Raw genomic sequence first — 26,890 nt, 5'->3', positions numbered from 1 at the left:
CTTTTAGTTCACGGTGAAAGGTTCCATTGAGGTGAATTCAAGCCCGGATTTATCTGAACCGTGGCTATGAGCATTTCATGTTAACATTTGTATTATCATGATCCTTTGTCACATATTTACTTCTTGCTTCATCAAATAACAGTGTAAAAGAGAAGATCAAGTGGAAGAAAGTCCACCCATTTTCTATATTGCTTGTCCCCACGGGGGTCGCGGGCGTGCTGGAGCCTATCTCAGCAGTCATCAAGCAGTAGACAAGGGACACCCTGAATCGGTTGCCAGCCAATCACAGGGCACATAGAGACGAGCAACCATCCTCGGTCGCACTCAAACCTAGGGTCAATTTGGAGTGCTCACTCGGCCTACCATGCATGTTTTCTGCGATGTGAGAGGAAACCGGAGTGCCCGGAGAAAACCCCAGCGAGCACGGGGAAAACATGCAAACGCCACAAGAAAGCCTAATTGAGTCAATTATCAAAACACAGAACTCTAACAAGTCCTGAGAGTAAAATACATGACTGTTTGACCTTCTAGTGCCTGTCATCGTCAGTGTGAAATTTTGTGAAATTGCACAGGGTCCGAGATACAGCCTGTACTCAAACGCTGAAAATTAATGCTGTTTTTCCAGTTAAATTAGTTGCATCATGAGATATAAACCATGATAATTGGACTTGCCCTTGACCAAATATATCATTATATGGCTGACGTCCCAAATATTAAAAAATATGAGGAGCAGTAGTTTGGAGACATGGGTCTGATGAAATGCAAATACCACAGTAGGAAGAGAAGGCACTGGAATTCTTCTCTTATGTCACTGCCTTAACGCACTCCAGACTGCCGACCCGCATTTACTTTTATTGGCGTTGGAAGTGTGCTAACTTTCACTGTGAGGGAAGGTGAGGGAAAGCCATACTCTTTTACACACACACTCAACCACCTGCATATTTTTCTTGTAATCATCTGGACAGCAGATTCCTGTTCCCCCCACCGTTTTTCGTTTTTGTTCACTTCTAGAGCCAATGTAAACCTGCTCTTTGTCACAATGGGCTCTTCTGTCTTGTTTAGATCTCATCCAGAGAGGCAGCCAAGAAATTAGACACAATTAGACTCAAATACTTGAACACATTTTTTCTTGTCCCTCACAATGTCACAATGAAAGTAGAAAAACACTGACATGTGTCCAGACTTGCAGACTAGGGGTGGAGTGAGAGCTGTGCAAAAAAAAAAAGAACCCCAATAACAAATAAGCCAGCAACTTTTGCTAAAGCTCTGGGGTTTCCTCAAACACAAACTTGGACACTGGACCAACCTCGGGGGCTCCACTGCTTCTAAGCATTCCAGATGGCCTCATTTAAACCATTTATATGTCTGTCTGGCTACCTGTCTCAAAGGGGTAAAATGTTATTTTTGTTTCAGAATGCACTTTTTGTTGAGATCCCACCTTACCGAAACCAGAGAATATCTAACCCGCTGCAGGTAAACTTCTACGTGTGCAATGGCAAGAGGAAGAGGAGCCAGTACCAGAACTTTACCTATCTTCCTCCCAGCGGTAAGCATCCTTCATATTACATACTTTTTTATGTCAACACAATTTTCTTTTTATTTTACAATCGTGTCCATTTTTTGATATTTTTTTACTGGGCAGTGCTTGGTCGCCTGTGAGTGTTTGCAGTGTGTTTATACTGTTGTGAGACCACGTTCCCCAGTGATGAGGTGTACTTGCTGAGTGACAGAGCCTTGGAGCAGTGTTGATGTAGACAAGTCAATCCCCCTGTGAGCTCATTCTCACACCCCCACATCACACGATACCTACCTGGTGCTCCAACACACCCAGCAATATGCAGGGGTGTGTCCATACATATGTGTGGACATATGCACTCAAACATGCAGCGTTATTCTCTGTCATTCGTGTAGCAACCTGAAAACTCAGGGACACTTCTCTTGGTGTTCATAGATGGCCCTCACGTTGGAATTTAAAGAATGGGTTGGTGGAAGTGTAAAAAGGTGTTCTGTTTGTACATTACAGACATGGACTTTAGACACAGGTGATTGCATTGTTAAAAAGCATTATTGATCTTTTATCAAGAGAAATAACGCTAGGTGGTGAGTTCTCACGCGATTCACTGATAAGTAATGCTTTTGGTGGTGAGTTCACCTGCAACTCACAGCAAAATTACGCTAGGCACTGCGTAAAAGTGATGCAGTAATGGTCATGCTTTGAACGGGACCAAGGAAAAATGGTATATGGACACATTTTCAATACAGTGAAGTGCAGAAAAAAACTATGCTTGATTTTAGTTGAAGGCAAGGTGTGTGGTCACAAGGTTTCTGAGCAAAAACAAAAAACCCAAGAGCCACGTCCACCACAAAGGCATGGTGGTAAGTTGACAAAAAAAGTTTGGTGGTGGTTCTTCGACTGTAATGTCCCAACAATAACATTAAACCAATTGCAAACTAAGTCAGGCTAACTTTCTATCTTATAGTAACCACTTGGTGATAGAATTGTGTGTGAAGACAAATTTGTGCTGAGATAAGTATAGTGGTCAGCAACTATGTTTTCAGTTGCTTTCCAAGTTTAGTTAAAGCAGGCATAAGCATGAGCTACTGTAGGAGCTGTAAGCAGACTGTAGTTAAAACAACTGGGTAGCAACACTTAGATGCAAACTCAAAACTAAAACAAATTGCTGGGATAGGCTTCAGCTCACCCCATGACCTATAATAGATAACTAAATGTATGGAGTTATACCTTTTAAATTAAAGTCATAAAAATCTGAGGTAAATTTGCTCTGGAGCTAATTTTCCCCAGTAGGTGGTACAATTTTTGTTGCAATATTATATTTGCAGCTCAGTCATCTAATGAGTCTACTGTTGCTAGGGTATGATGAACTGTGTTATAAGTATACAGCTGTTAATAAGATGTGCTGTCTAGAATTATCAGCAGATGTATTTATGCCCATGGGAGATAAAACACATTTTGGAAAAGGCTCTGAGAGAAATGCAGAGGAGAGCCCTATTTGAAGATCCCTGATTGCTTTGATTTACAAGTGCATAGTGCGTAATTTGGCCAGTTCAAGGCAGTCAAACTGTGGCCATATTTAGTATATTCATTTTATATACTGTACTGCCTCAAAGAAAGTAAATCTTATCGGCCCCCATTATGCATTCCCAATCGTTTTGCTGAGCATAAATACAGGTCTAATTAAAAGATCTTGTTTTTGCTGCCAAGTCAACCACAAGTGCAGTATAGACCACACAGGCAGGGCCAACAGAGTATAATTAGTTCTCTGGCCTTAAAGCCATGGAGTCCCCCGAATAACAAGCAATTTGGTGGTAGTTTGAGATGTGGTAGTCATTTATTACAACTCATTATAAAATATCAAATATACAATTGTCTTTTTTAGGTTATAATTGCAGAAGTCTGAATGGAGAAGCATTCACAATAAAGGCTGCATTAAGCTTATCGGTAGCACACCCACAGTTGTCACCTTATCTCAAATGCAATATTTTTTCAATACAACAAAGAAGGAGGAAATCATTTTCGTCTAAGTTTAAGCTTTTTGCTGTACAGAGCTGTTCTTGTGTCAGCTATTAAGGGAACAACTAACGTTGTGGCCACGTTCGAGGCTGAGGACACCCACACCTTTGCGCCCACATACGTTGTCAACACTTTCTTGCTTTCCTTTGTGAAAGATACTCTTCCGGCCCGCTGTCCCACTTGAAGAACATTTGTGGTTACTGAAGTTATTAACGAAGAACATTTCTTTCACACTCTGGTGTCTGCTCATCTATTAAAAGACTAAACCTACCCTTGAAATAGACTTGTTTGAATGAGCGGAAGGATGAGGCAAACACCTCTGCAACACGGATGCGGGTGACACTACCTTTATTTTCCATTTTAGTCATGCTGTTATCGTTCTTTCTTGCTGACGCATATGTGAACATTTTTGTGATGGAAAAATACAATGATCTTTTTGTGGTGTCACAAACTACACAAACAAAGTGAATGGAACGGACAGACATGCACGGTATCTTGAACCCCTGAGACTGGCTTACTGACCCCTCTGGTTAACCAATGTGCATATTAAAAAAGATCGCAATCTTAGTAAATCACATTCAACACACCCACCAGCCTGTGCAATATGTTAGAACAAACACATAATTTAGCACCCGCTATTTATGATCTTCGTAAATTTGGCCTATAGACACTATTAGAAATAGAAGAGAAAAACATGTGCAAAGCATCGAATGTCTTTGGGCCATAACCCATAGGTTGGGGGTTGGAATAAAAGCCAGATGAAGTTGGACGTTACTGAGAAATCTGTTTTCTGAACTCGTATGAAATGAAAAGGAGACCTAGACATGGTCTAATCTTGAGAAGGATCTGTTGGGCTTATATATCAGATGGGACTTCCACAAGTGTCGAAACCAACCTTTCATTTGATTGTTGCCTTTCTCATTCATACCTTTGTCTTATTATTTCACGTAACTTGTCATACAGAATAGTATCCAAACTTAGAGAGGACAATATAGTGTCACTGAAGTAATACTACCTTACCATTGCATTTCAACAAAACTACAGCAATTGATTTGATAGACCTTGATCGTCCATTGAAATAAGAGAAGGGAGGCAGAGGGAAAAAGCAAAACGAAGGTGTGACAGTAGAATGGACCATGTAAGGTTTATGTTGTTCCCCTGCACGAGAGAGAAGGCCCTTGAATCATGGGACTTGCCTTACGATGCTCTCCAGACAACCTGTTCCCTGGGCTCCGAAAGCAGACAGGACTGACGCAAATGGTCTCCCTGCTTTGTTATCACTGCACCACAGCTCAGGACCCCAGAGGCGGACAGGCATGATTATTATCTTTTAAATTCTCCTCCCACAAAAGTAACAACACATCGAAAAAACATTTGTCATATTTAACTTGATATTTTTCAGCATGTTTTCCTGTTACTCAATTCTTATATTTAAATAAAAAATCAATGATATATTAAATTGTAGTTAAATTTCAATTGCTTTATTGAATTTATTTAATTAGAATATTCCTAATCATTGGCATCAACTAATCACTAATAGGTTTCCAACCAACTATTTCGACATTTTTAAGTGAAAATGCACAAAACGAACTCGCGACTTGGCCCCGTTTCCATTAGTTAATATTTTGCGACTATTGAGAGGAGAGGAGACTGCCCCTTGACATGACGTTGAATGAGAACTTCCCAAGGCACTGCTGATCACAAAAGTAATGATGGACAAATTGCTGTCATGGTTTGGTTTTTGGAAGAACTCTTGTCACAATTGTGCCAATATTCAGTGGCTACAGTATGCATGACATAATAGCCGGTCAAAATGTGGAATGTGGTTTCCAGTCATATCATTTATTCTTGAAACCTGTCATTTATCATTTTTCTTCGAAATTAGCATTTTACTTTTATCGATACGCTTAAAAACTCCATCCCGTTCAATCATAAAAAAAATCGATAAATGTCAGCATTTTTTTCGAATTTGTAGCATTTCTATATACATTTATTTTTACAATTCATGAAAACTTGAAAATATAAAGTTAATGGAAACCCACCACTCTTAACTATGACTGTAGTTTAAACAGTAGTGAGTAGATGGGAATTCTTAGTTGGTAGGTCTTTTTCCCTTCTCTCTTTCTTTTTCTCAACCCAAATCTATACAATGAAGCTCTGTTAATAACTGGTAAAGTCTGAGGAGGCCCTCCACAGAAATAAAAACAAAACGTATCCTGTGTATCCACCCTCCAACACGTGTCTTGATTTGAAGAAGCATAAGATACCTATCAGTCAAAAAGCATCAGGAAACATTGCAAACTGCCTGTGCTAGAATGGAAGTTCCAGAGACAGGATCATCATGATCAAGTGGGGTCATTGCACTCTTCTTGGATTAGCCCGAGCCTGAAGCTCTTGAAACCACAAACGCAACTCGTTGGCCACTTAAGAAACCCATCCCAATGAGAATCCAGTCATGTCTATCATTTGGTCCTAAGAGAAACAATTGCTTCTAGAGGGCAGGCAAAACCAAGGGACCTGCAGCTCCTCCTCATGTAGAAGCAACAGCAGCAGCAACCTTAAAGTAGAGTTTTATTGGCTATCAGAGCTGGAGGAGAGTCCAAAGAAAATAGGTCTTAGTCTTTATTAGAACCAGCTGTGGTTTTCCACTCTGATGACTCATCCATTTTTCTTTTCCCCCTATTCTTTGGCTTTTTTTCACGACAGACTACTGAGACCTTCACAGTGAAACACTGAACCATGGCTACTGGTTATTTGTTTGGATTATCAGTGGCATGGTCACCACAAGTGTACACGCCTATTGATTTACTCATTCTTCTTCATGCAAGCATTTTGCCACATTGATGCCTCTGCAAATTTTGTTTAATATGTTCATCTTTCTTTCTCCTTTCCATTCTTCAGTGCCGATAATAAAGACAGAACCCAGTGATGAATATGATTCTTTGGGGACTTCAGTGCTGCCACTGCATTCAAAACCCTACTTCAATCATCCCAGACTAAATCCCATCATGCCTGTTGCTGATCATGATGCTTGTCTGGCTGGTGGATACCCTCCCTGCCCTTCTCTTAATGCTGCCATACCATCATCGTCCCCCAATTCCAGCCCAACCCTGCATGATCTCTCCCCTGTGGCATTCAGCAAGTGCCTCCCAAATAGTCCCACTCATGCAGCACCTTCAGGTCAGTTGATGACAAGCTTCCAAGACAGCAGCAGGCCAACCCTCACCCATCCAGCATCTCCCGACCATGGCTCTCCCCTAGGTATGCTTCAAACACAGGGAAGTCCCAGTCACCTCAACAGCCCAGGAACCCATGGATTCCACACAGCCTATGCCAATAGCAGCCCTTCATCTTCCCCAGCCTCCCATGCTTCTACTCCCAGTGGGCCAGCAGAGAGTCCATTTATCCAGGTCTACAGCCCCAGCCAGGCTCAGGTAGCAGCCACCCCAGCCCAGGCTGGAGGGAACTCACCCAGCCTGTTTCATGAGGAATCAAGTCCACCTGCCATCACCGTCAAACAGGAACCTCAAGAACTGGACCAGATGTACCTAGATGATGGTGAGTTCACTGTCTGACTTGCGTACAACCTTACACGAGAGTAAAAATACAATTTCAAACAGTGTTTATCATTAATATGATATGAACAATATAGATTATTGACTAAGAACATTGATACCTTTTAAAATCAGAAAACGTTACCCCCACAGCCTATTTTACCAGGCTCTCGCTACAATTTTGTCCCATAATGCAGACTACAAATTTAAGTCACATTTGTTTTACTTAAGCAGAAATCCAAATAAACAACATATTAAATAATTAAATTTTAGTCCCAGGCAATTTATTTGCTTATCCTATTTGTATTGTCCAAGTAGTTGCTTTAGTTCATAACACAACATTGAGATGATGAGATTTTGAAACAATCTGTCAAAACATCACAGAGAATTTGGGGTCAGCCGAGGTCCAGCATAACAAAACAGTGGCACACGCGTGGCGGACCAAACTGTTGACATATCGACTAATGAAGGAAGCAAAACAATAGGTAGGGGTTTCCTATTCTCCGCCTGGCTTTTTGGGAGGGATGCTGGGAGCTTTGAGGCAGAGTCGTTCTTTTTCCCGTCTTTTCCCTATGGAGTACAGTCCGTGTAGCTGTCGTCATCAAGGGAGACTGAAGGGTCATGGGTCTACTCTGGCAATGAGATCAGACACACCCAAGGGAGAATATGGCCGAGTTTATTGCCTTCTGTGTCCATCCCACAGCATGTCTCTTGGGTCATCAACCTGTTATCTATGTTAGCAGAACCACCATTAGTTGTTATGATATGTATTCATAGGATGTTCAGTAGATTTTCTCAGTTTGAAATTGTAACAACCCCCTGTATCGTAATACAGGAGGGGAACCAATGACCCTCATTGAACGCTTACCTTGTCAACCTTCCTGTTAACATTAGTGCATGCGTGTTTGTGGGTGTGTACCTGTCAACAACTCACCCAGGCAAGCGGTGTGCATGAGGGGAGCAGGGGAGTGGGGAGTTGATGCTGCTGAACTGTAATTGTGTTGTCAGCATATCTGCCGGTTTTGATGAGTCCCATTCGTCGTCATAAACAGGCAATGTAGACAATGAAGGATTTTGTAATCAGCTATATTAAGTTATTACACACTTGTTTGTGGATGTGTTTTCTTTCAGTTCAGTAGTGCTGCAAAATTTGAATACTGCATCAGCTATTAGTTCCTCCAGGTACTCCAGTTTCCTCCCATATTCCAAAAACATGCATGAAATAGGACGAAATGATCATTGTGTTCCAAAGTAAAAGTAGATGTTTGCCAATTCAAACACAAGAGATAATCAGTCTGCTTTCAGGAAGGACTACTGAAATCAGACAATATCAACATTGTTGAGATGCTTAAATCAGAGGATTTGTACAGTAGTAAGCTAAGCAATTAATTTTCAATTATCAAAATAATTGATTCATTTAATAATCATTTAGTTTTCAATTAATTGATTAATTGTTGCAGGTATAAATTCAGCCAAACCAATGTTGCAAAGTGGACACTGATTGTAGGCAAAACAGGCTTCAGCCTTGGTGTTTTTATATTCATATTTGCATTCATGCAACACACCTAAAACCTTGTAATGTGAATTGTGCTCTCATTGTTACCAACATCACAGACTGAAGCTCACATGTCATTCGGAATAATTAAATTAGGTGTAACTGCAGCTTTATTTTTGATTTTTTTTTTTTTATTGGTGTCCTTTTACACAGATGTCTAGTAATTAAGATGTGCCTGAAGTCCATTGAAATACCAGGTTAAAATCGTGTAACCTAGTTTCCCTTCCCCACTACTCTATCCATTGTCATTTAATGGGCTCAGTCTTTCTACACCCAATGGCCAAATGTATTCTATCAGTGATTACAGTTGCATTAGGGACGCACAGGAATGTATATTGATTGACCCAGGACAGCGTAGCGCTCCCATGAAAACCTCAGTGTCCTACCACTTTGCATCACCTGTCATCTGCTCATGCATTCTGCGGTGAGCTTCTGGAGCCCGGTAAGTATGTGGTGGTAACAGCATACTCCAAAGGCATCTGGCGCTCCCAGTTCTCTCTCAAACTCCTGAAATGAGTCCTAAGTTAAAATAAATAAGATTGAAAGGTAGCTCACAGTACCTCCTGCTTCCCTTCTCCATGCATTACCGCTGTGCGTTAGTGAGCTGAGCTCTCCATTAGAGAGGAAGACAAGCGGATGACCTCACCTCAGCAGCAGTGATTTAACGCCAGGGATATAGCATTGTGTTGCTCCTCAGCAATTGGGGGCTGGTGATTTGGAGTCCAGGGGCGCACACTTGATCTTCCCCAAGAGTACAGCGCCTCCCACGCTCCAATGCTTAGGCCTCCAGCTCTCATCAGGCAAAGGAAATGTGTCTCTCTGGCCAGGGCTGGATTTTATATAGCCCTTGAGAAATCACTCAACTTATCAACAATGAGCTACTGTACCGCAAGGAGCACTGTTAGCATGGCGCGAGTCAGAGTTTTAAACCCCTGGACCGCAATACACAATCTCCAAAGTAGATTTTGTTTACCTGCTGTACTTGATGTGAGCAAGGCTGAATGCAATAGCCCCAATGCCGGTTTCCGGATCACTAGTCCGACCTAAGAATGGCCTTCAGCACAACAGGATCCCAAATATGGCTTGAAGATTCCCTGTATTGTACAGTGCACCGTGGATTAGGGTGACCAGACGTCCTCTTTTTTCCGGACATGTCCTACTTATGAGCCCTAAAAAAACGTTCGGGGGGAATTTCAAAAATCGTCCGGGATTTTGTTTGACTGCCTCAAACATGTACAGTACATTGTCAATAGAATTGCTACTCCATTCCATTTCACTCAATTCCAGGTTTTTCTGTATCGTTCGCAAATAGGTCACGCCCTTCTCCTCAAATCTAGTCACTTTGCTACGAAATAGGATGGGCTGGCCAGTGTACACCGAGTGTTAACAAGCAATGCCGAAACGCAAAGGCACGTTCAAATTCCCAGGCTTTCTCCAGGGTCGTGATCCTGAAGCTGAGTGCTTGACATGCAAAGCAGGCACTTATGTGTCTGTGGCAAATAAAGGTGCCAACGCAGCCCCCAAGAGGACTGAAGAGAAGCCCTTTTTTTCTTCTTCAAATGCTGCACCGATGGCCGTATTTGCTCTGTCTTTTTTTACTTAGTGTACCGCTATAACACTAGTTAGTGTTAGTGTAAATATGTTTTTGTTATTGTACATATGTTGTTTTCTGTTATTTGGGCCAATAAATGCAATTGCTATACAGACACCATGTCATTTGTGTCATAACATATGACACAAATGACCCCCGCCAAAAAAAAAAATGACCCCGCCCTAAAGAAAATGACCAAGCCCCCATTCTTTTTCGGAAACCCAAAGCAGGTCACCCTACCGTGGATGACCAAAACGAACATGCATGTTTTACAAAGCTTAATGTACAGTGTAAACAAGTTTCGAGGATGCCAGTAGTTTCATTGAATTTAGAATAGATTTGTACCATAGAAAGCAATGGAAGTTAAATGAACAGTAAATACAAACATACATACATCCATTTTTGGGGTCGTGGGCTTACTGGAGCCTATCCCAGCAGTCATCAAGCAGTAGGTGGGGGACACCCTGAACTGGTTGCCAGCCGATTGCAGGGCACACAGAGACGAACAACCATCTTCGCTCGCACTCACACCTAGGGGTAATTTGGAGTGCTCAATCGGCCTACTAAGCATGTTTATTTGGGATGTGGGAGGAAAGCGGAGTGCCCAGAGAAAACCCACGTGGGCACGCGGAGCACATGCAACCTCCTCACAGGGATGGCAGGAGGTGGAATCGAACCCGCACTCTCTGAACTGTGAGGCGGACGTGCTAACCAATGCATCACCGTCGACGTAAATACAAACATTTTAATTGTAATTGCTTCACATAAAGCGCAACTGCAGCCAGCTCACTTTTAGTTGTTGTTCTGCTGTCATTAAACACACAAACACACACACACACAAAGCCACAGACTGTGTAAGCCGTGTAGAATAGTGATTGATGAAAAACACAGGTGGAGGAAATGTTTTTTCTCCCAAAGCTTTTAGTCAAAACCGAAAAAGTGCAATAGACAAAGACAAAAGGCAAACGACATTACTGGTTTATGAACCCCAAAAAACTCTGTCCTTGTTTAGTGTCCTTTCAGTTTGATAATTAGAGCAAAATGGGCACTTTTGTTTCACATCATATAACAACATTAAAACTGCCAGGTAAAAAAATAATTTCAAACCACAGAGTTTATTTTTTTTGCAAAGCAGTTTTAAGGGACCTCATTTAGGGACTAGATTTAGTTTAAGAAATATTTCTGTTCTAAATGATTTTGCTACACATATACAGTACATTAATGCGTGTGAATGTATGTACATATGTATATGTATGTTTGCACATGTGTGCGTAGCAAGAGAAGCATGGTGACTGGGCCAGGCATTTGTTCCTGTGGGGCTACTGCAGTGTGTCCTGTCTTATTAGCTGCTGTTGTGATTGGTGATATCATGAAATACAGCTGAATGCAGCACAGTAGTGCTAATAAGAAGGTCCGATTTGTACCAGCTGCCTCTCTGGGACACAGAGGACCTTTATTCTCCAAAACAAAACAAAACAAAAACATAGGGGCCTCAGTCAATTTCTGACAGTTAACATATGTGCTCTGATTGCTTTGCGTTTCAGGGTAGTTTTACTTGTGATTGTTTCCTCTTCAGTGCAGGGTTTCTGTATTTGAAACTTGACGAGGCTTGTTTTCTCAACTTGAAAATCAAAACGTCAAATCCCCTTCTCTTCGGGAACAAAAAGGAGCATTCTATTCTTGTGGAGGATCTCCGTCTAACACAGATGATTCTAAAAGCAACTGAGGCTTTCCTCATGGAAACTTTTACACATTCTGGAACATTTCCCAGACCCCAGGACTCTCCAAAACCCTTAATGATGATTGAGAGTGCGTCCACACCACGCTGAAAACATGCTGAGTCGATAACATTGGAGTGTGCCGCAAGGCTGGCTTTGGGATCAGAGGGGAGGACTGAAGAGACAGAGTTAGGGGGAAGGGTGTATATTTAATTCAAGGTTTGAAGTGTCTAATGGGACTAACTAAAGCATATTTGCTTAAATCATTATTATTATTTTTATTTTTTAATGTATACTTCCTGTCTTTTAGTGGTGGAGTCAGCAAGACTTCTAAGTATTTGTCTGGGAAGTGACCCCCAACCTTTTTAACCTATGTCCCCTTTTATGAAGGTCAAGACTGGATAAATGTCTGTCGAAAAAAATGCTGTGGTTAAGTGCAATGCCAAGAAAACAGCCCTCTGGACAAAGTGATATTGACAGGTACCAGAGAAATCGTGATGGCTTTTTTATTATTAATGACCACAAACAGGATGTAAGTATTTCACTATTGTTGTTATTGATGCCTTCTCAGGAGAATACTCTTTTCCTGGCAGACTTAAACATGACAAGCCATAAGTAGAAGACTTGGGAGAAGCTCTAAACCCCAAACAAATCAACATAATATTTATTTTCAACAGATTTAATAGTGTTTAATGTCTCATAACTGATGCAGACGATATTTCCTCAAATGCGTATTTTTGTAACTGCAGCAGGAGGCATTTTCAATAATAATAATAATTACTATTATTAATGATTATTATTATTAATGATTATTATTATTATTATTATTATTATAAGCCATATATATATATATATAATATAATATAATTAAACTACAATTTTCAAACAATTCACATTCTATAACTTTGAAATAAATAGATTTAAATGAACACAGAATGCTCATGTCTCCACCGATTTTCAAAACCAGTTTTCCAATTCAGGAAACAATGTGCGAAAGGCAGACTACACCCTGAACTGGTCGCCATCCCGCAGGGCACACGTAGAGACAAACAACTATTCACACCCACATGCACACCGCCACTGAGCAGGAATTCATCCCATGCAGCATACACACAAGTCAGGCCACCACTATCAGCGACTTGTCTGAAAGATAAAAATGTAATGCATTTTTGACCTAATTATAGTTTTGTATGTACTTTCAGTTAGTTTTTGTTTTCAAAAAGCATTGTTAAAATGTTTCTTTTAATTTGTTTTAATTAGTTTGTTAGTTTTCGTGACCTAACGCCAGGTTAACTCTAACCTAACGCCTAGGTAACGCTAACTCGAGGTATTACAGTGTAATAGGTTTATGCTTTATTATTTTTAAAAGTAAAATTGTGAACCAATGTGCTGAAGAGTTGAGCACCATGTCAGTTCAGTTCAGTGGAAGATCTTTGGATTGCCCTCTGTCTCCCCTTACATCATTTATCACCGCTGGCCCAACATAAGAGCCGTTAGATTCCTGGTAGTGATCAGTGTGCTTTTTTTTTTTTTGTAAGACATATTTGACACGATTGTCAGGATTGTGTGTGCGTTGAACAAATAACTGGATCTAAGTGGTTACATATGAAAAGGTCACATTGCAAGTATTACATATTTTTAAAACTATCTGGAACATAATTAGCCCGATCAGATGCTTAAAGATTAATGTGTAAAATCAATCCGTTTGTTGGCTTGCTTTTGCCTGCGTGTGCACCACAGCCCTGGCAGAAGAACCAGAGGATCTGGTCCAGTTTCAATGGCTCTGTCATATTTTCTACAGTCACTAAGAAAGAATGTGTCTGCTAAAAACTCCACCTAAATTATCCAAATAAGTTGATTTTCCCATTAGTCTGGGAAATGACACTCATAAATTGTAGATGTGATTCTTAGGTTCTGATTTTCAATTACTAGTGTTTATTCTGTAAAAACATCATCACTTTGTGGGATTTGCTACTGGAAGAAGGTGTAACTTATTTTCTATAATTCACCCAAGCTGTTAAGAAAAGGAACAACACACTGGATACAGAATGAAATATTGCTTGAAAAGTACAATTGGACTGCACTCAAGAACGCTGTTGATTCAAGCTGCACAAAATATTTGAAGCTCTGTTTCTTAAGTTAAATCATGCATGACGTATCTCCTACACTTTCTCCCGACACAGCTGTTTAGAGCGTCGGTTTACGTGGCTCACATTCTGAGGTTAAGGGAACACAAGTTGAAAAGCCACAGAGACACGCAGTTCGTAACGGGTCAGGACTCAGACAGGGTCTGCGGCTTGGCTGGGATATGTATCCGTGTACACAGTATCTGTGATCATCCAGCTACCACCTCGGAATATGACAATATGACAGGATGATAGCGGAGGGAGTCTACTTTTCCCAGAAAGCTTTATAATCCTTATCTGTGCCTAAGTTATGATTTCACGCGCATAGACTGAACATTTTTTTTTTTATGGAAGGTCCACTGCTATGCTTCTTTGCGTAACGACTGACTGACAGAAACTAAGCTGTTTTATTTGTTATTAAAAGCACATTCTGCCACTACTGTTTAACCACTGTTCCTCTTTGGAGAGCTTGCTCAAAATGCCACAAATGCTGTAGAGTAACATGAACCATACATTAGCCTTTAATGGAGGATATCTCCAGTTGGCAATAGAAATATGGAATGGAAAAATCATAGCATATCTCAGCACATTTGGGTGGATTCACAGATCCACAAGACAGTCACAGTTATCTTGTAGCAGCAACACGAGAAGCACAAAGTTCAGAAGTGAAAACTGACCACTTTTAAATCTATTTAATATTTCATGTATAATTTTTGAAATTATCACATACAGTTTGCCACAGGAAAAACAAACGGAAAAGGGTTGCTGGATGTTTTGAATTGTTTTTTAAAATGGAAGTACGTGACAGCATCAGTAAACAGAAACAGGTTTCCCTTTCAAACCACTTGATAACGGTTCCTCTCTGTCTGAAATGTGTTTGTTCAGTGAAAAAGTATCCCGCTATGCGGATGTCAGGAGAAAGTTTTGATCCAACTGTGGGAGATTGGGAATGCTCTTGGGTTCGCACCACTTGGCTTAGTTAGTCACTAACACTCTGAAAGAAGCAGGCGGAAATTTGGCAGAGGTAATTAGAAAGCCAGCAAAAAAAAAAAAAAAAAAAAGACACATGGGGAGGTAGTCTTAATGACTTCAAATATAAAAAGTGAAATGATTGATTTGTCTGAAATACTTTGCAGTAGTGTGAAAAACATTTACGAGCGCAGCTTCACTGTAACAGTCCATTAAGGACTCCACGACATTCATGTTGACAGGTAAACAGAAAGTGCAACTGTGAAAATATTTACTTGCCAAAAAGTGTTTGTCATTTAAAATGAGTTTTGTGCTGATGGGCCTAAATTAGAGATGGGAATCTGGAACATTGGGGGTCAGAGAAATTTCATCACATCCTCACATCCAGGAATAATCAAAGAGCATGAAAAGAAGCAGGTCAGCCATATGATGACATGAGAAATACTGTAGACACAGACAAGTAGGAAGGAAAAAGGGAAAAATTGAAGTGGAAGAAAGTTGTTTGAGATCTTGGTGATATTTCCCTGGCAACTTCTTCCATTGCCTGACGCGTAGACATGCAAGCTCACACAAACTCAAAGTGCCCCCTTTGTACCTGGAGAAATCTAAGCGCCATAAACAATTGCAAAGTTAAAGATCACAACTAATTTCTTTGCAGCTTAGGGAGCTACAAAGCAGTGGGTGAAAATATTTATTTTTGAAGAGGGAATGATCATAACCACTGAAATGCAATTGTTGGCATGTGACCCACTGCAGCTATTAATCTCAAAAGGTCCCTGGACTCTCCTGATTGCATTTGACCAAGCTCAGCTGCTTTCACAGCAACATTCCAACAAATAGGGAAATCATTTCATGCTCGCTAACCTTTTTTACTCTGAAGCAAAGATTCACTTCTAAAATGCACAAACTATTTAACACAAGGACAGGAATGAGTTTCCATCCGTCCGTCCGTCCATCCATCCATCCATCCATCCATCCATCCATCCATCCATCCATCCATCCATCCATCCATCCATCCATCCATCCATCCATCCATCCATCCATGGTAGATTAGAATCCACACAATTATGTTCATTAACATTATCCATAATTATGCATTATGATTAACTGGCATTGCATTATCATCCGTGTAGGGTGATTTTTGTTAGCATTGCAGAACCAGGGAAAGCTGGAGAAATCAATGCACTTGCCACAGAGGGGCTTTATATTTTTAAGACAATTCCACATTTTTGTTAAAAATAGACCCTCAAATAAATTACAGGAGGGAGTCAATCCAAGCTTCCTGTCTATGATTGATAACAGCATGTATAAAATCTATATTTTCTTTCTTGAAGACGCTACCCTGTTGGTTTAAAACAAAATAATGTACAGTGCCTTTCATCCAGATACAAAATTTTAACAATGGACTCATGTGAGAATAAGCGGGTCGGATGATGAATGATTGAATGAATAAACTCCAGATGGATTAGATTTTGTCAGGATTCAAAGTAGAGCAATGGCTTGTGGATGGGGTTTTGACTAGAATATATAAAAAAAAAAGTTGAGTCTTGAAAAAGGTTAGCATGTGCCCAAGGAATCTCCCCTGTGTGTGTCTTCTGCAATTTAGGCTTTAAGCTTGGAAGGCAGCTTTCGAGTTCAATGCTCAGAGCGTTAATCAAACAACAGTTCAGCATATCTAGCCGCATCCCAAGAGCAGTTTAAAAATTGAAGCCATGTTTGGGCGCCCAGCAGGGGCTTTGTAAGATTTAGTTACCGTCAGAGTAATAATGAGGGCCTTTTTCATGACTTTTCACTACTTGGGTGTGGAGGAGAATATTCTAGTTTGCCAAAATCATACGGAATCCTCGTGAAAGGTGGTGACACAAATCAGAGCAGTCTTCACCAAAAAACAACCAAGGCAAGTACGAGAAAAAAAGTTACACTTGTCACAGAGGGGCTTTATATTTTTAAGAAATGCTCACCAAATTCCACACTATTGTTAAACACAGACCCTGAAATAAGTTACAGGAGGGAGTCAGTCCAAGCCTCCTTTCTATGATTGATAGTAAACAATAAAGCATGCACTGAGGTTAACCCTGTTGGACAAGGAGAACAGTGTTTCTCTGTGTATAAGTAAAAGAAAACAACTTTAGAATCCCACCTTACAACTAACATGCGACAGGTGATTTAAAGAAGCTCAACAAATGTACAAATGCAGCTACAAATCATCATCTTTTCCCTCACACAGCCCAATTCTCACTCAGACTAGGGAAACTGGCTGAAGATTGTTTCAGTATGCTCATATTCCGCGTCAGCCTCCATGGGAGCATACGTTTCTAATTCTGAATCTGCCATACTGAGTTTATAAGACGCTTGAGTGATTTTATCATAGACCTTTTCATAATGAGGCCGCAAAAACTTTTAATCTGTCTCTTTTCATTCCTCAAACCTAAAGTCATGTCTTTCCCTCTGTACAGTGAATATAACAACTTTCAAATGCCAGTTTTTTTGTGATATAAAACAAAATGACACCAGAATAAAGAATTGCAAAACTTTTTTCCACCATTAATGTAACCAATAACTTCTACAAGTCTAGATATGAAAATAATGTTTTGCAGGGATGGTAAAAATAAACAACTGAGATAATGTTGTTAATGAAGTGTGAACACCCTCTAATGAGGATGTGGTTTTGTTTAGAATTAAAAGTGCAGTTCGCAATGTTCAAGCACCTAGCAAGATTTAAATGTAGTCTGATAAATGACCCCCCACCACCCCACCCTCAAAGCTACGCCTGCCATTAACATGCACACAACTTTTCCAAAGTGCACTGTGTACTAGCCAACATCATCCAAGGCTGTTATGTAAGTTAGTAGCATGGCTTATCCATGCTGCAAAGTTGCCCAAAAATAAAATAAAAACCCATTCATGTTTTTACAACGTACAATCAATCAAAAATAGAAGCTTCACATTCTATGTTAACCCGAGTTCATTGAACCGTCTCAAGAAAACTATCAGCGTGACGGAGATATGGTTGTGAGAACGCGTGTGCGTGACATGCACGGAAACTGACACACTATTTGGTCACGGCTTCTGTCTCAAAAGCCTCAGGTTGACCAGCTTCGATCCGCCATGACAGGTTTAGGAATAAAAATTACAAATTTAGTTAGATGCATATGATGAGACCAGAATGAGAATATTTTTCAAAAGATCATTTTAATGATGTTCAACTGTCACATCGTACACAGTTTTAACATATATAACAAAAGCTGTTTTTATTTAAATATATTATTTATTCATTTTATTACTGCAAACTTTTAATCTATTAAATGTATTTTAAATGCCACAACTACCACCATTTAAAGTTTCTCTAACACTTTATAAAGTGAAAATGTTCTCGTCGGCTTTTGCTGACATTTGACTCTTTTCTAACTACGTAGTTTTGCTTACTTCCCCTCTAAAAGATTTCCCTTTTTGTCAATTGAGAAGTACAGGTTATAGGTCACAATTATGGCCAAAAAAACCCCCGAAAAACCTACTGAGATAATTTGTCATGGTCTAATTTGTTTGTATGGCTACACAAACCTCTCATTTAAACAGGGGTGTGTAGACTTTTAAAATCCACTGCATTTACATTCCTTGGGGTTGTTTTCATTTAAACTCGTGTAGACATGAAGTTGGATGATGAATTTTAAGATATTGTCCTAAGAAAATTCTGAATTGTAGCAAATTAATACATCAATGATGAATCTCACTTTACTATCCACCATTACCTTTTGTAACAGATGTCAGCTATCTTAGCATGTTAAGTAAACTTCACTCCACGACTAGAATTTATTAAAGTATTCATACAGTTTTTTAGTATTGCAGTTAAACATTATTCAACTATGTACTCTTGCTCTAACTATGCTAAATATGATGAGCATGCTAAGCAGCATCCACCATGTAAACACCTCATCCTTATCCTCCCTTGGGCCCACTCTCTCACGGGCACACCCGCAGCCTCCTGGGTTTTGGAGGAAATGAGAAGATGAGGGGGAGGAGGAGAAGGAAGTGATGCTCTGAGACACAGAGGAAGGTGTGACAGGGAGGATCACATCAGCATATCAGTTGAGTGCATGATCAAAGACAAAGGTTACGCACCACTCCAGCCAAAACAAACACCAGGGTGGGAATTTCAATAGCTCTTTGGATAATCTAATTTGGGATGTTGCTAAACTTGGATTGCATTTTTTTTGTTATTTCTGCAATTTTCAAGTGAAGCTCTACACACATTTTCCAAGGTCATATTTTATTAGGCTTGGCTCCACCCTGTTCTTGTCACCAATCAATCACAGTGCACATTTAGACAAACACCCATTCACACTCACAATCACAGCTATGGACACTTTGCATTTCTCTGTGTTCAGAAGCTCTGAAAGGGAACTCCCTTTCTCTGTACATCATCACGTCACTAGACCCAAAAGGATTAGAGTGATAGATTTGAGGATGTCTACCTGCAAAACCTTAATTGATTCATGAGGCTTTTTATCATGCTAAAGTACATTAATGAAGGACTTTGACTCTTTCAAATTAGTTTTTTATGGGTGTGTGTCTTTACTTAGTCTCTCTGGTCTGTCTGAGGTCTTTTTTAGAATATAAATATTTTTTTTACTTTATTTTTGTCTTCTGACACAGGACCCCTTTTAATTTTTCATGTCGTTATCGGCATAGGATATGTGACGTTTTCGGAGTCTCTCCGCCCAGCCATTTGAGTCGTGTGTGCGTGTATGTGTGGGAGGCAGCAAATTGTCCATTAAGTGTTTCTGCTGAGGCCAAGAGAAGATTTGATATAGTGGGGAAACAAAAGTAATATGTAGCAGGAAATTCAATTGTCTCTCTCCAGCAAGTTGGACCTTTAGTTTGGCTTCCCACCAAATCAATTCCACATGAAGTTCAAATGAGGTTTAACTTAGGTCTTAGAGGTCTTAACAGTCCTTTCGACTCTTGTGAGTAGTGTTTATACTGTATTACCCAGATTCTATGACACAGGCACACTTCCTCACGTGCAGCGTGAGCTGGATGTCACAATCGAAGGAAACTGCCTCCTCTTTCTCCCAAGGCTGTTGTCCTAATACACGAGTGTTGAGAAAGCATAGGAAACATCACCCCTCACTATAAAGCATGAAGGTCCTTGACCCCAACAGCTGACGCTTTATTCGTGTAATGAAAGTGATTAAAGGTCAGGAAGGTGCCCTGCTCTCCTTTGGTGTCCTGGGACTAAATGTGAGAACAGAAGTCCCTGGCAGGAAACCTCTGTTACAGCCTTTAGGTCAGAGGTCCAGCTTTCTAAAGTCAGCTCAGAGGCTGATGGAAGGCGGCGTCACTCTCCGCCAGCTCATTGCCAGTCACAACCGATTTAGCTTAAGATCAGGTTTCACCTGCTGAAAACTCCGAGTGGTTATGGGGCCTCTAGACCACAGGGTAGCCACCGATTTCTAAAGAAGCCCTGATGATATTGAACCCAAGTGCACAATACGCCTCACTAACAGTCTTGACAAAGACGCTGTAACAAGCCAGCTTCAAGATGAATCCATCATGCTCAAAGTTGGATTAGTTATAGTGTAATATATTAATGGGTGATAGTTTGAATCTAAAATGTACTTGCCTGATTTCAGTTTTGGCTCACTGCCTTGGGTCCATCTGCTGCTAGCTTAGAACAAAAATATAAAAGTCATGTTGTCATCATTCTGACAGAATCAGTGCCCAAGAAATATTTCTACTTTATTTGATTGTAGGCCGAATCACAGAACAGCAGCCCAGCTCACACTTAATCTTCACAATGGAGAGGTTCTGTGTTCTTGGCTGATCTAGGTTGGATGGGGGGATGGATGAATGGAAGTCGCAACTTAAACAATGAGCATACGGCATTTATTAAAATTACAGCTACTAATACATCTGCGTTCAATGAAAATGATGGCACCTTGCATCAATACGTCAGATAAACTACGATGCGGTTCAATGATAACTTAAAAGAAATAAAGCCTTTCGCCAGTGAGCGCATTGAGTTTCTATTAAACACAAGGCCAAAAAAAATAACCTGCTCACCTTTTCTTGTTGTGTTTCTCTGGGCAGAGGCACAAACTGAAGTGGCTGTTGCCATATGACGAGCATGAACATTTGTCAAGTGGTGGTGTCTGATAGATCTTTTAACTTATTGACCCTCTGAGATTTTATTATCTTATTATAACCTGACCAAACAAGGTCCCACCTACGCAGCCTCGTGTTGTTGTTTTTTTCTTTTTGCGAGGGCTATTTTGGTTCAGCATGCCTCAATCTAAAATTTGCTAATATTACTGAGCTGAAGGTACAAAGCGTTTGACATTTATTTAAATGTGTCAGGTTCATTTAGGCATTCAAGACAATCATTCCGTAGACATTAAATGTCTGTAAAGTGTATTCATAGTTTTGTGTCTCACATTATTAAATAGATCTCTACTTGCCCAAGTTAGTCAATATAGGTCATGGCAGGTCGGCTTTATGGTCCACTGACTGCAAAGGCTCTGCTACTAATGAACAATGTCACTAATGTTTGAGTCAGTCTAATGTGACATGTTTTTCTTATTTCACCAGGGGAATAATGCCATTCATTTTCCACTGTTTTTGTTTATTCATGAGAGTGTAGCCTCTCAATTACAGCTTTCCATGATTAGACTGAGCTACTGAACCAAGTCAGAAAAAACAACCAAACCAAATGTTTGTCCAGCTGTCCACTGAGATGACACAATCAATTAGTTAGAAGCAAATGTGTTAAATAGTACAACATTTAAAGCAGTTCACCTGTCCATGCTCCTTAAGAAATAGAATAATATTTTGCCGCCACACTCCACATTGAACAAAATGTTCCGAAGCACGTCTGACTATGTTTCTTAATGCTGCATATTTGAGGTTATCTAGTCATTTTAGAGAAGTTGAGTTTGATTCCAAAACGAAATGCTCTCATATGTCTGCCATGACACATAGCGGAATGTGTCTTCTTGTTTTGTTTTGCCGATGCCAAGAAAATGTTGGTTAGGGGATGTTAAAATTTGTGAGAGCCTTTGCAAGAACTTGTCATATTTTTATGACAACCTTTCACATAGTGTCTTTGGTGTCGTCGTTTGGGGTGACATCTGACCACATCCTGCTTCTGTGGTCCTCACTCTGACGCTGTGTATGTAAAACAAAAACAAACGTGAAACTTGTGCATTTTGTGTCACTTAAGCACCAGGTTTCTCAGAATGGAACATGATCAACTATACCAGTGGAAAGTAAGAGTTGATATTAGCAGTAAAAGGAAGATATACATCACTGCAGTTCCAGTATTATTTGAATGAAGAAAGGATGTGATTTTCTTCAATTCAACAGCAATATAAAATACATTTGTGGCTTTTTTTATTGCTCAGCTTTTAGGTTTTCCCCTTCACTCTTGAGAACTACCTGATGCTGTTACTCACCTTGGCTCCAGCGATGAGGCATAATATAAAAGTTTCATTGGTTTTATTGTTAAACCTGTGCGCACTTCCTTCATACCCTGCAGTGGCAGAGCTAAAAATAACCTAGAGCGTGTAAATGCCTGTTGAGCCAAATAGAGTTCAAAACAGCCTGCAATGTTGGCACAGGTTATGTTTTTCCAATGGGAGTTCCTCCTGTTTCGGGAGGTGAGTCCCATGCATGTGTGTGTCTGTGTGTGTTTGTGTGTGTGCGTCTGCGTGTGCGCGTGCATGTGCGCTTTCGCGTGTTTGGGTGGCCTGTTTCAAAGGGTGCAATCTTTCAATTTTCATTTGATTTGTGATAAAAACCTAATATTAGAAACACTTGTCAGTGTGGCAAACTACAACATAACATATATTCAACCCAGGTATAATCTGCCAATACTCTATTATCAATTTCACCCCATTTATTGATCTGACAAAAGTGCCTCTTGAATTGTCCGGTAAGTGGCTCGCCTCAACTTACTTATTCAGATGACGCCCTTGACTAAATCAGTGTGTCACCAAACAGTATCTTGTAACAACACACTGCCTTAAGGTGGGTGGACTTCCTGTCTTGACTCCTCACTGTTCGACCCCGTCTCTCTCAGTCTGCATCAGTAAGCTTTATCGCAATCAGCTTTATAAGTAGGGAGCTTCTTGTTTGCGTTGAGCTGCAGGACTCCAGGTCCTCGCCATCTTCTTGGTCACTTCCCCATGTTTTGCCAAAGAATACAAAGCAGATAAAAGCAGCAGGCTGATCTGCGCCTGCCCGACTGTGGGAAAGGAGCAGGCACAGGAAAGACACGAGGATGACTTGTGTAAAGAGATGTGTGTATGCAGCCGATATGACTTTTCAAGGACAATAGATTGTTTGGATTCCAGGTTACTGGTATTTCCGAATGCCACTATTTGGTGTCGTTTTGCCCAAAGTGATGTCACCCATCGTGAATGTACAAGCCTGTTGAGTTGTGTTCTTTAACTTGGTCTTTTGATTGGATGTCATCTTGTTATTTGAATCATTTCAATGAAATGGTGCTTTGATTATTCTGGTTGGATAATATCTGTTCAATATGTAGGGCCATAATGCTGCTTATACAATGTGGTCATGGATTCTAATGATTGGAATCTAATTCTTTGTGTCACACAGTTTGTGTACATAGACACGATCAGTTCATTTACATGCATTTAGACATTAATGGATTATTGCAACTTTATTCTTGAATCATGACTTACTTTTGTACTCGATAATGATTAATTACCATTAAAATTAAAGTTTTCCTATGAAATATTAGAAATCCTTAAAACTTGTTGACAATATTATATTTTTCAATTTTAATATATAGTTTGCAGCTCTCAAACGGTCAACAGTTGTTTAAATTTGGAAAGGGTCCCGAGTCCAAGCGGTAATGTCATTGTTACATTAAATGATATTTTTGTCTATGATATCACCTGATTTCCCTTCTGAGTCTGATAATCCAGTGCAAATAAGTGTTTGGCTTTAAAAAAAAAAAAAAAAAAGTAAGAACTTATCCAAAATTTGTTCTTTGGCTGAATTGAAGTACACTGATAGATGAAGTATAATATAAAGAAGAAGAATGTCATTAGTAAAAGAATCATTTATTTTATATTTTGTTATGTACAACAGTTATGCAACTTCTCAACCTCCTGCCATAACACATTAGACTGAATTGTATTCACTCAGGTGTGATTTTAGAAAAATGACCTGGTACTCTTTTGTTTCCACAGTTAACGAGATCATCAGGAATGACCTTTCCAGCATTTCCGTTCACACTCATGCATAGACCATTGATTAAGGATTGTGCAGCAGCAGCACACACACACACACACAAACTCACGCACAATTATCAACTAAAAACAATCTAAATGAGAGAAGATGAAGATGAAGAAGAGCCACCATGACCAGGATTTCCCATCCGTCCAGTGTTGCTATCAGTTCCTTCTTCCTTAAAGACTTGCTGCAGATTCACATTGACTGCCTGGAAAAGTTTGAATATCTATTATGATTATGTAAGTACAGTATATATGTAATGTTATTTGTACAAATGGGAAGTGACATCAAGGGCAACACTTGCCTTAATTGACAATGACAATCTTCATTTGGAGTGTGATATTGATGTTATATTCATGCATGGACAAATTAATGCAACAAAAGTAACTGTCATGTGTCATGACTTTTGTTTGTGTTGTCAGACCACGGAAATACATTGAATTGGTGCCTTACTTGTAGTGAAGATGACAGACAGCAGCAGACACAAAAATGCAAAAACGGACGAATATATCCCAAAGTGCAGCATTTATTTTTTTTCTATGACACTTTTGTATCATTTTGATGATTTGTTTATGGGGAAAACTGACAGTTTGGAAATGACGTAGGGAGTATGTGAACAAATAGACTTTTTTCTTGTTCTTTATTCTCATTGTTCATTTATACTGAATGTTATGCATTATATTCTTTTGTATAATCACAAATTTGACAATATGCCTTACAATTTGTTAGACTTTCAAATTGTCTTCCCCATTCCAGTATAATGTTCTTTTTTGTAATTTTTATTTCTGCTATTTATACTACGCTTCATTACAGTTGTCACCCTAGTGCCTGTTTTGTCATGCTCACTCCATGACACAGTAATGCACAGACAATCATTCAACATCACACAACCCAGGACCAAGGTTTCTTCGTGGCATGAACATATTTTGGATAGGATAGGATAGGATAGGATAGGATAGGATAGGATAGGATAGGATAGGATAGGATAGGATAGGATAGGATAGGATAGGATAGGATAGGATAGGATAGGATAGGATAGGATAGGATAGGATAGGGTAGGGTGGGATAGGGTAGGGTGGGATAGGGTAGGATAGGGTAGGATAGGGTAGGATAGGGTAGGATAGGGTAGGATAGGGTAGGATAGGGTAGGATAGGGTAGGATAGGGTAGGATAGGGTAGGATAGGATAGGATAGGGTAGGATAGGATAGGATAGGATAGAATATAATACTTTATTGTCATTGTATGGTGCAGATACAATTTCACATTTTGAGTTAAACAACGGTATGCTTACCTGCTGAATTTAAACTAAAATACAGTACTCCTAAGCAATTAACGCTTTACCTTCTTGCACTGTAGATTTAATGAGCAGAAGGATAATTTAAATATGCTACCGCCTCAGTTTTATTCATTTTGGTCATTTACATGAAGACCTGGCAGGACTCTTACTTCTAAATGGCAATAATTGATTTGACTAAACCAAGGGATTTTATCTTTGGTGATATTATTGTCCAGGTTTTTTTTTTTTCCAGACTTCCAATGATTCCGCCCAATACAAAAATATCATGCACTTTACCATAGAAATAGAAGCAGGTGATAGTGCTCCCTGACCAAATGTTGTGCTCTTTCCTCCTCTCATATTAACCTTCCTTTTTTATGTTAGCTGTCTTATGACGCATGCACATTGGCCTAATATGTCTTATTTAGCAGATAATGGATTTTAATGTAGCTCTTGCATACATTTGGGGACCTATAGTATAAAAGCATGACGAAACTATATGAGCAAGGTTTCTATTATGTGCCTTAATATCCTTCTGGGATTCAAGATCATAGACTATTGCTTTTTGTGTAGGCATAAGGTGAGCCATACGTCTCATTGATATGATATATTTATGAAAAATGAAATGTGTTTTAAGTGCATTTAAGTGTGAATTCATAAATGCAGTAGTAAGTGCATTTAAGTGTGAATTCATAAATGCTGTAGTAACCATGCATAACTTAAGACCCCAATTTTTTTTTGAGCTGTCAAAAAAGTAACATGTTCTGTGTTGGTGTTTACTCTAAAGATGGGATAATTCAATGTTTTGTTTCCCGTTTTTTATTATTGTGGTTATATTAAAATATTCTTGGTCGTTTCATGTTTTGTTTAAATAAAATATTGGAACCATTTAGTATCGAATGACTTTTTAAACCTTTGTGGTGGAGACATAATTGTATTATATGCTTCTGCTACATTCACATTTTGTAATGTATGAACCGCTGCCTCCACAAGAGAAAATTGTCTCTACGAGCGTTACGGCTCTGCTCACCCATAGTAGTTAAATCGCCTAGCTGTGCCATTGGTATGTAAGAAGTGGCTGACTTGCATGAGACAGGAGCATCCTCTCAATTGAAACACTTTCAGAAAGACAGAAAGAAAAGGAATTATATATCTTGAAAACAGCCTGTTTTCACCTTATCAATTTTGGGTTTCACTAATTTAACTCTTTCACATCTCACTAGTGAGTTTATTTATTTGCTGTAGCTTTGATATGCCTAATTGAAATGCATGTTCTGATGACAGGTCAGGAAATGAAGGAATTGACTAAT

General features: G+C 39.6%; 1 protein-coding gene across 4 annotated transcripts in view; it reads left to right on the top strand.

Annotated features, from left to right (window-relative positions):
* The window catches only part of LOC133161329 (nuclear factor of activated T-cells, cytoplasmic 1-like), a 50,276-nt gene extending 23,804 nt beyond the window's left edge, over nucleotides 1-26,472 (top strand). For 2 of the 4 annotated variants that reach the window (XM_061289751.1, XM_061289752.1), the window contains 3 exons: nucleotides 1,414-1,546; nucleotides 6,434-7,090; nucleotides 24,261-26,472. In XM_061289751.1, the coding sequence (XP_061145735.1) occupies nucleotides 1,414-1,546; nucleotides 6,434-7,090; nucleotides 24,261-24,316 (846 nt within the window). In that variant the 3' untranslated portion in view covers nucleotides 24,317-26,472. Of the gene's footprint in view, nucleotides 1-1,413; nucleotides 1,547-6,433; nucleotides 7,091-12,340; nucleotides 12,431-24,260 lie in introns of all 4 variants that reach the window. The other 2 variants (XM_061289753.1, XM_061289754.1) reach the window with 2 other exon arrangements.
* The last annotated feature ends 418 nt before the right edge of the window (nucleotides 26,473-26,890 follow it).

The sequence above is a fragment of the Syngnathus typhle genome, linkage group LG10 (assembly GCF_033458585.1).
Source record: "Syngnathus typhle isolate RoL2023-S1 ecotype Sweden linkage group LG10, RoL_Styp_1.0, whole genome shotgun sequence".
Classification (NCBI taxonomy): domain Eukaryota; kingdom Metazoa; phylum Chordata; class Actinopteri; order Syngnathiformes; family Syngnathidae; genus Syngnathus; species Syngnathus typhle.
The sequence above is the reverse complement of the archived record's forward strand: the minus strand, read 5'-3'. Positions and strand labels throughout refer to the sequence as shown.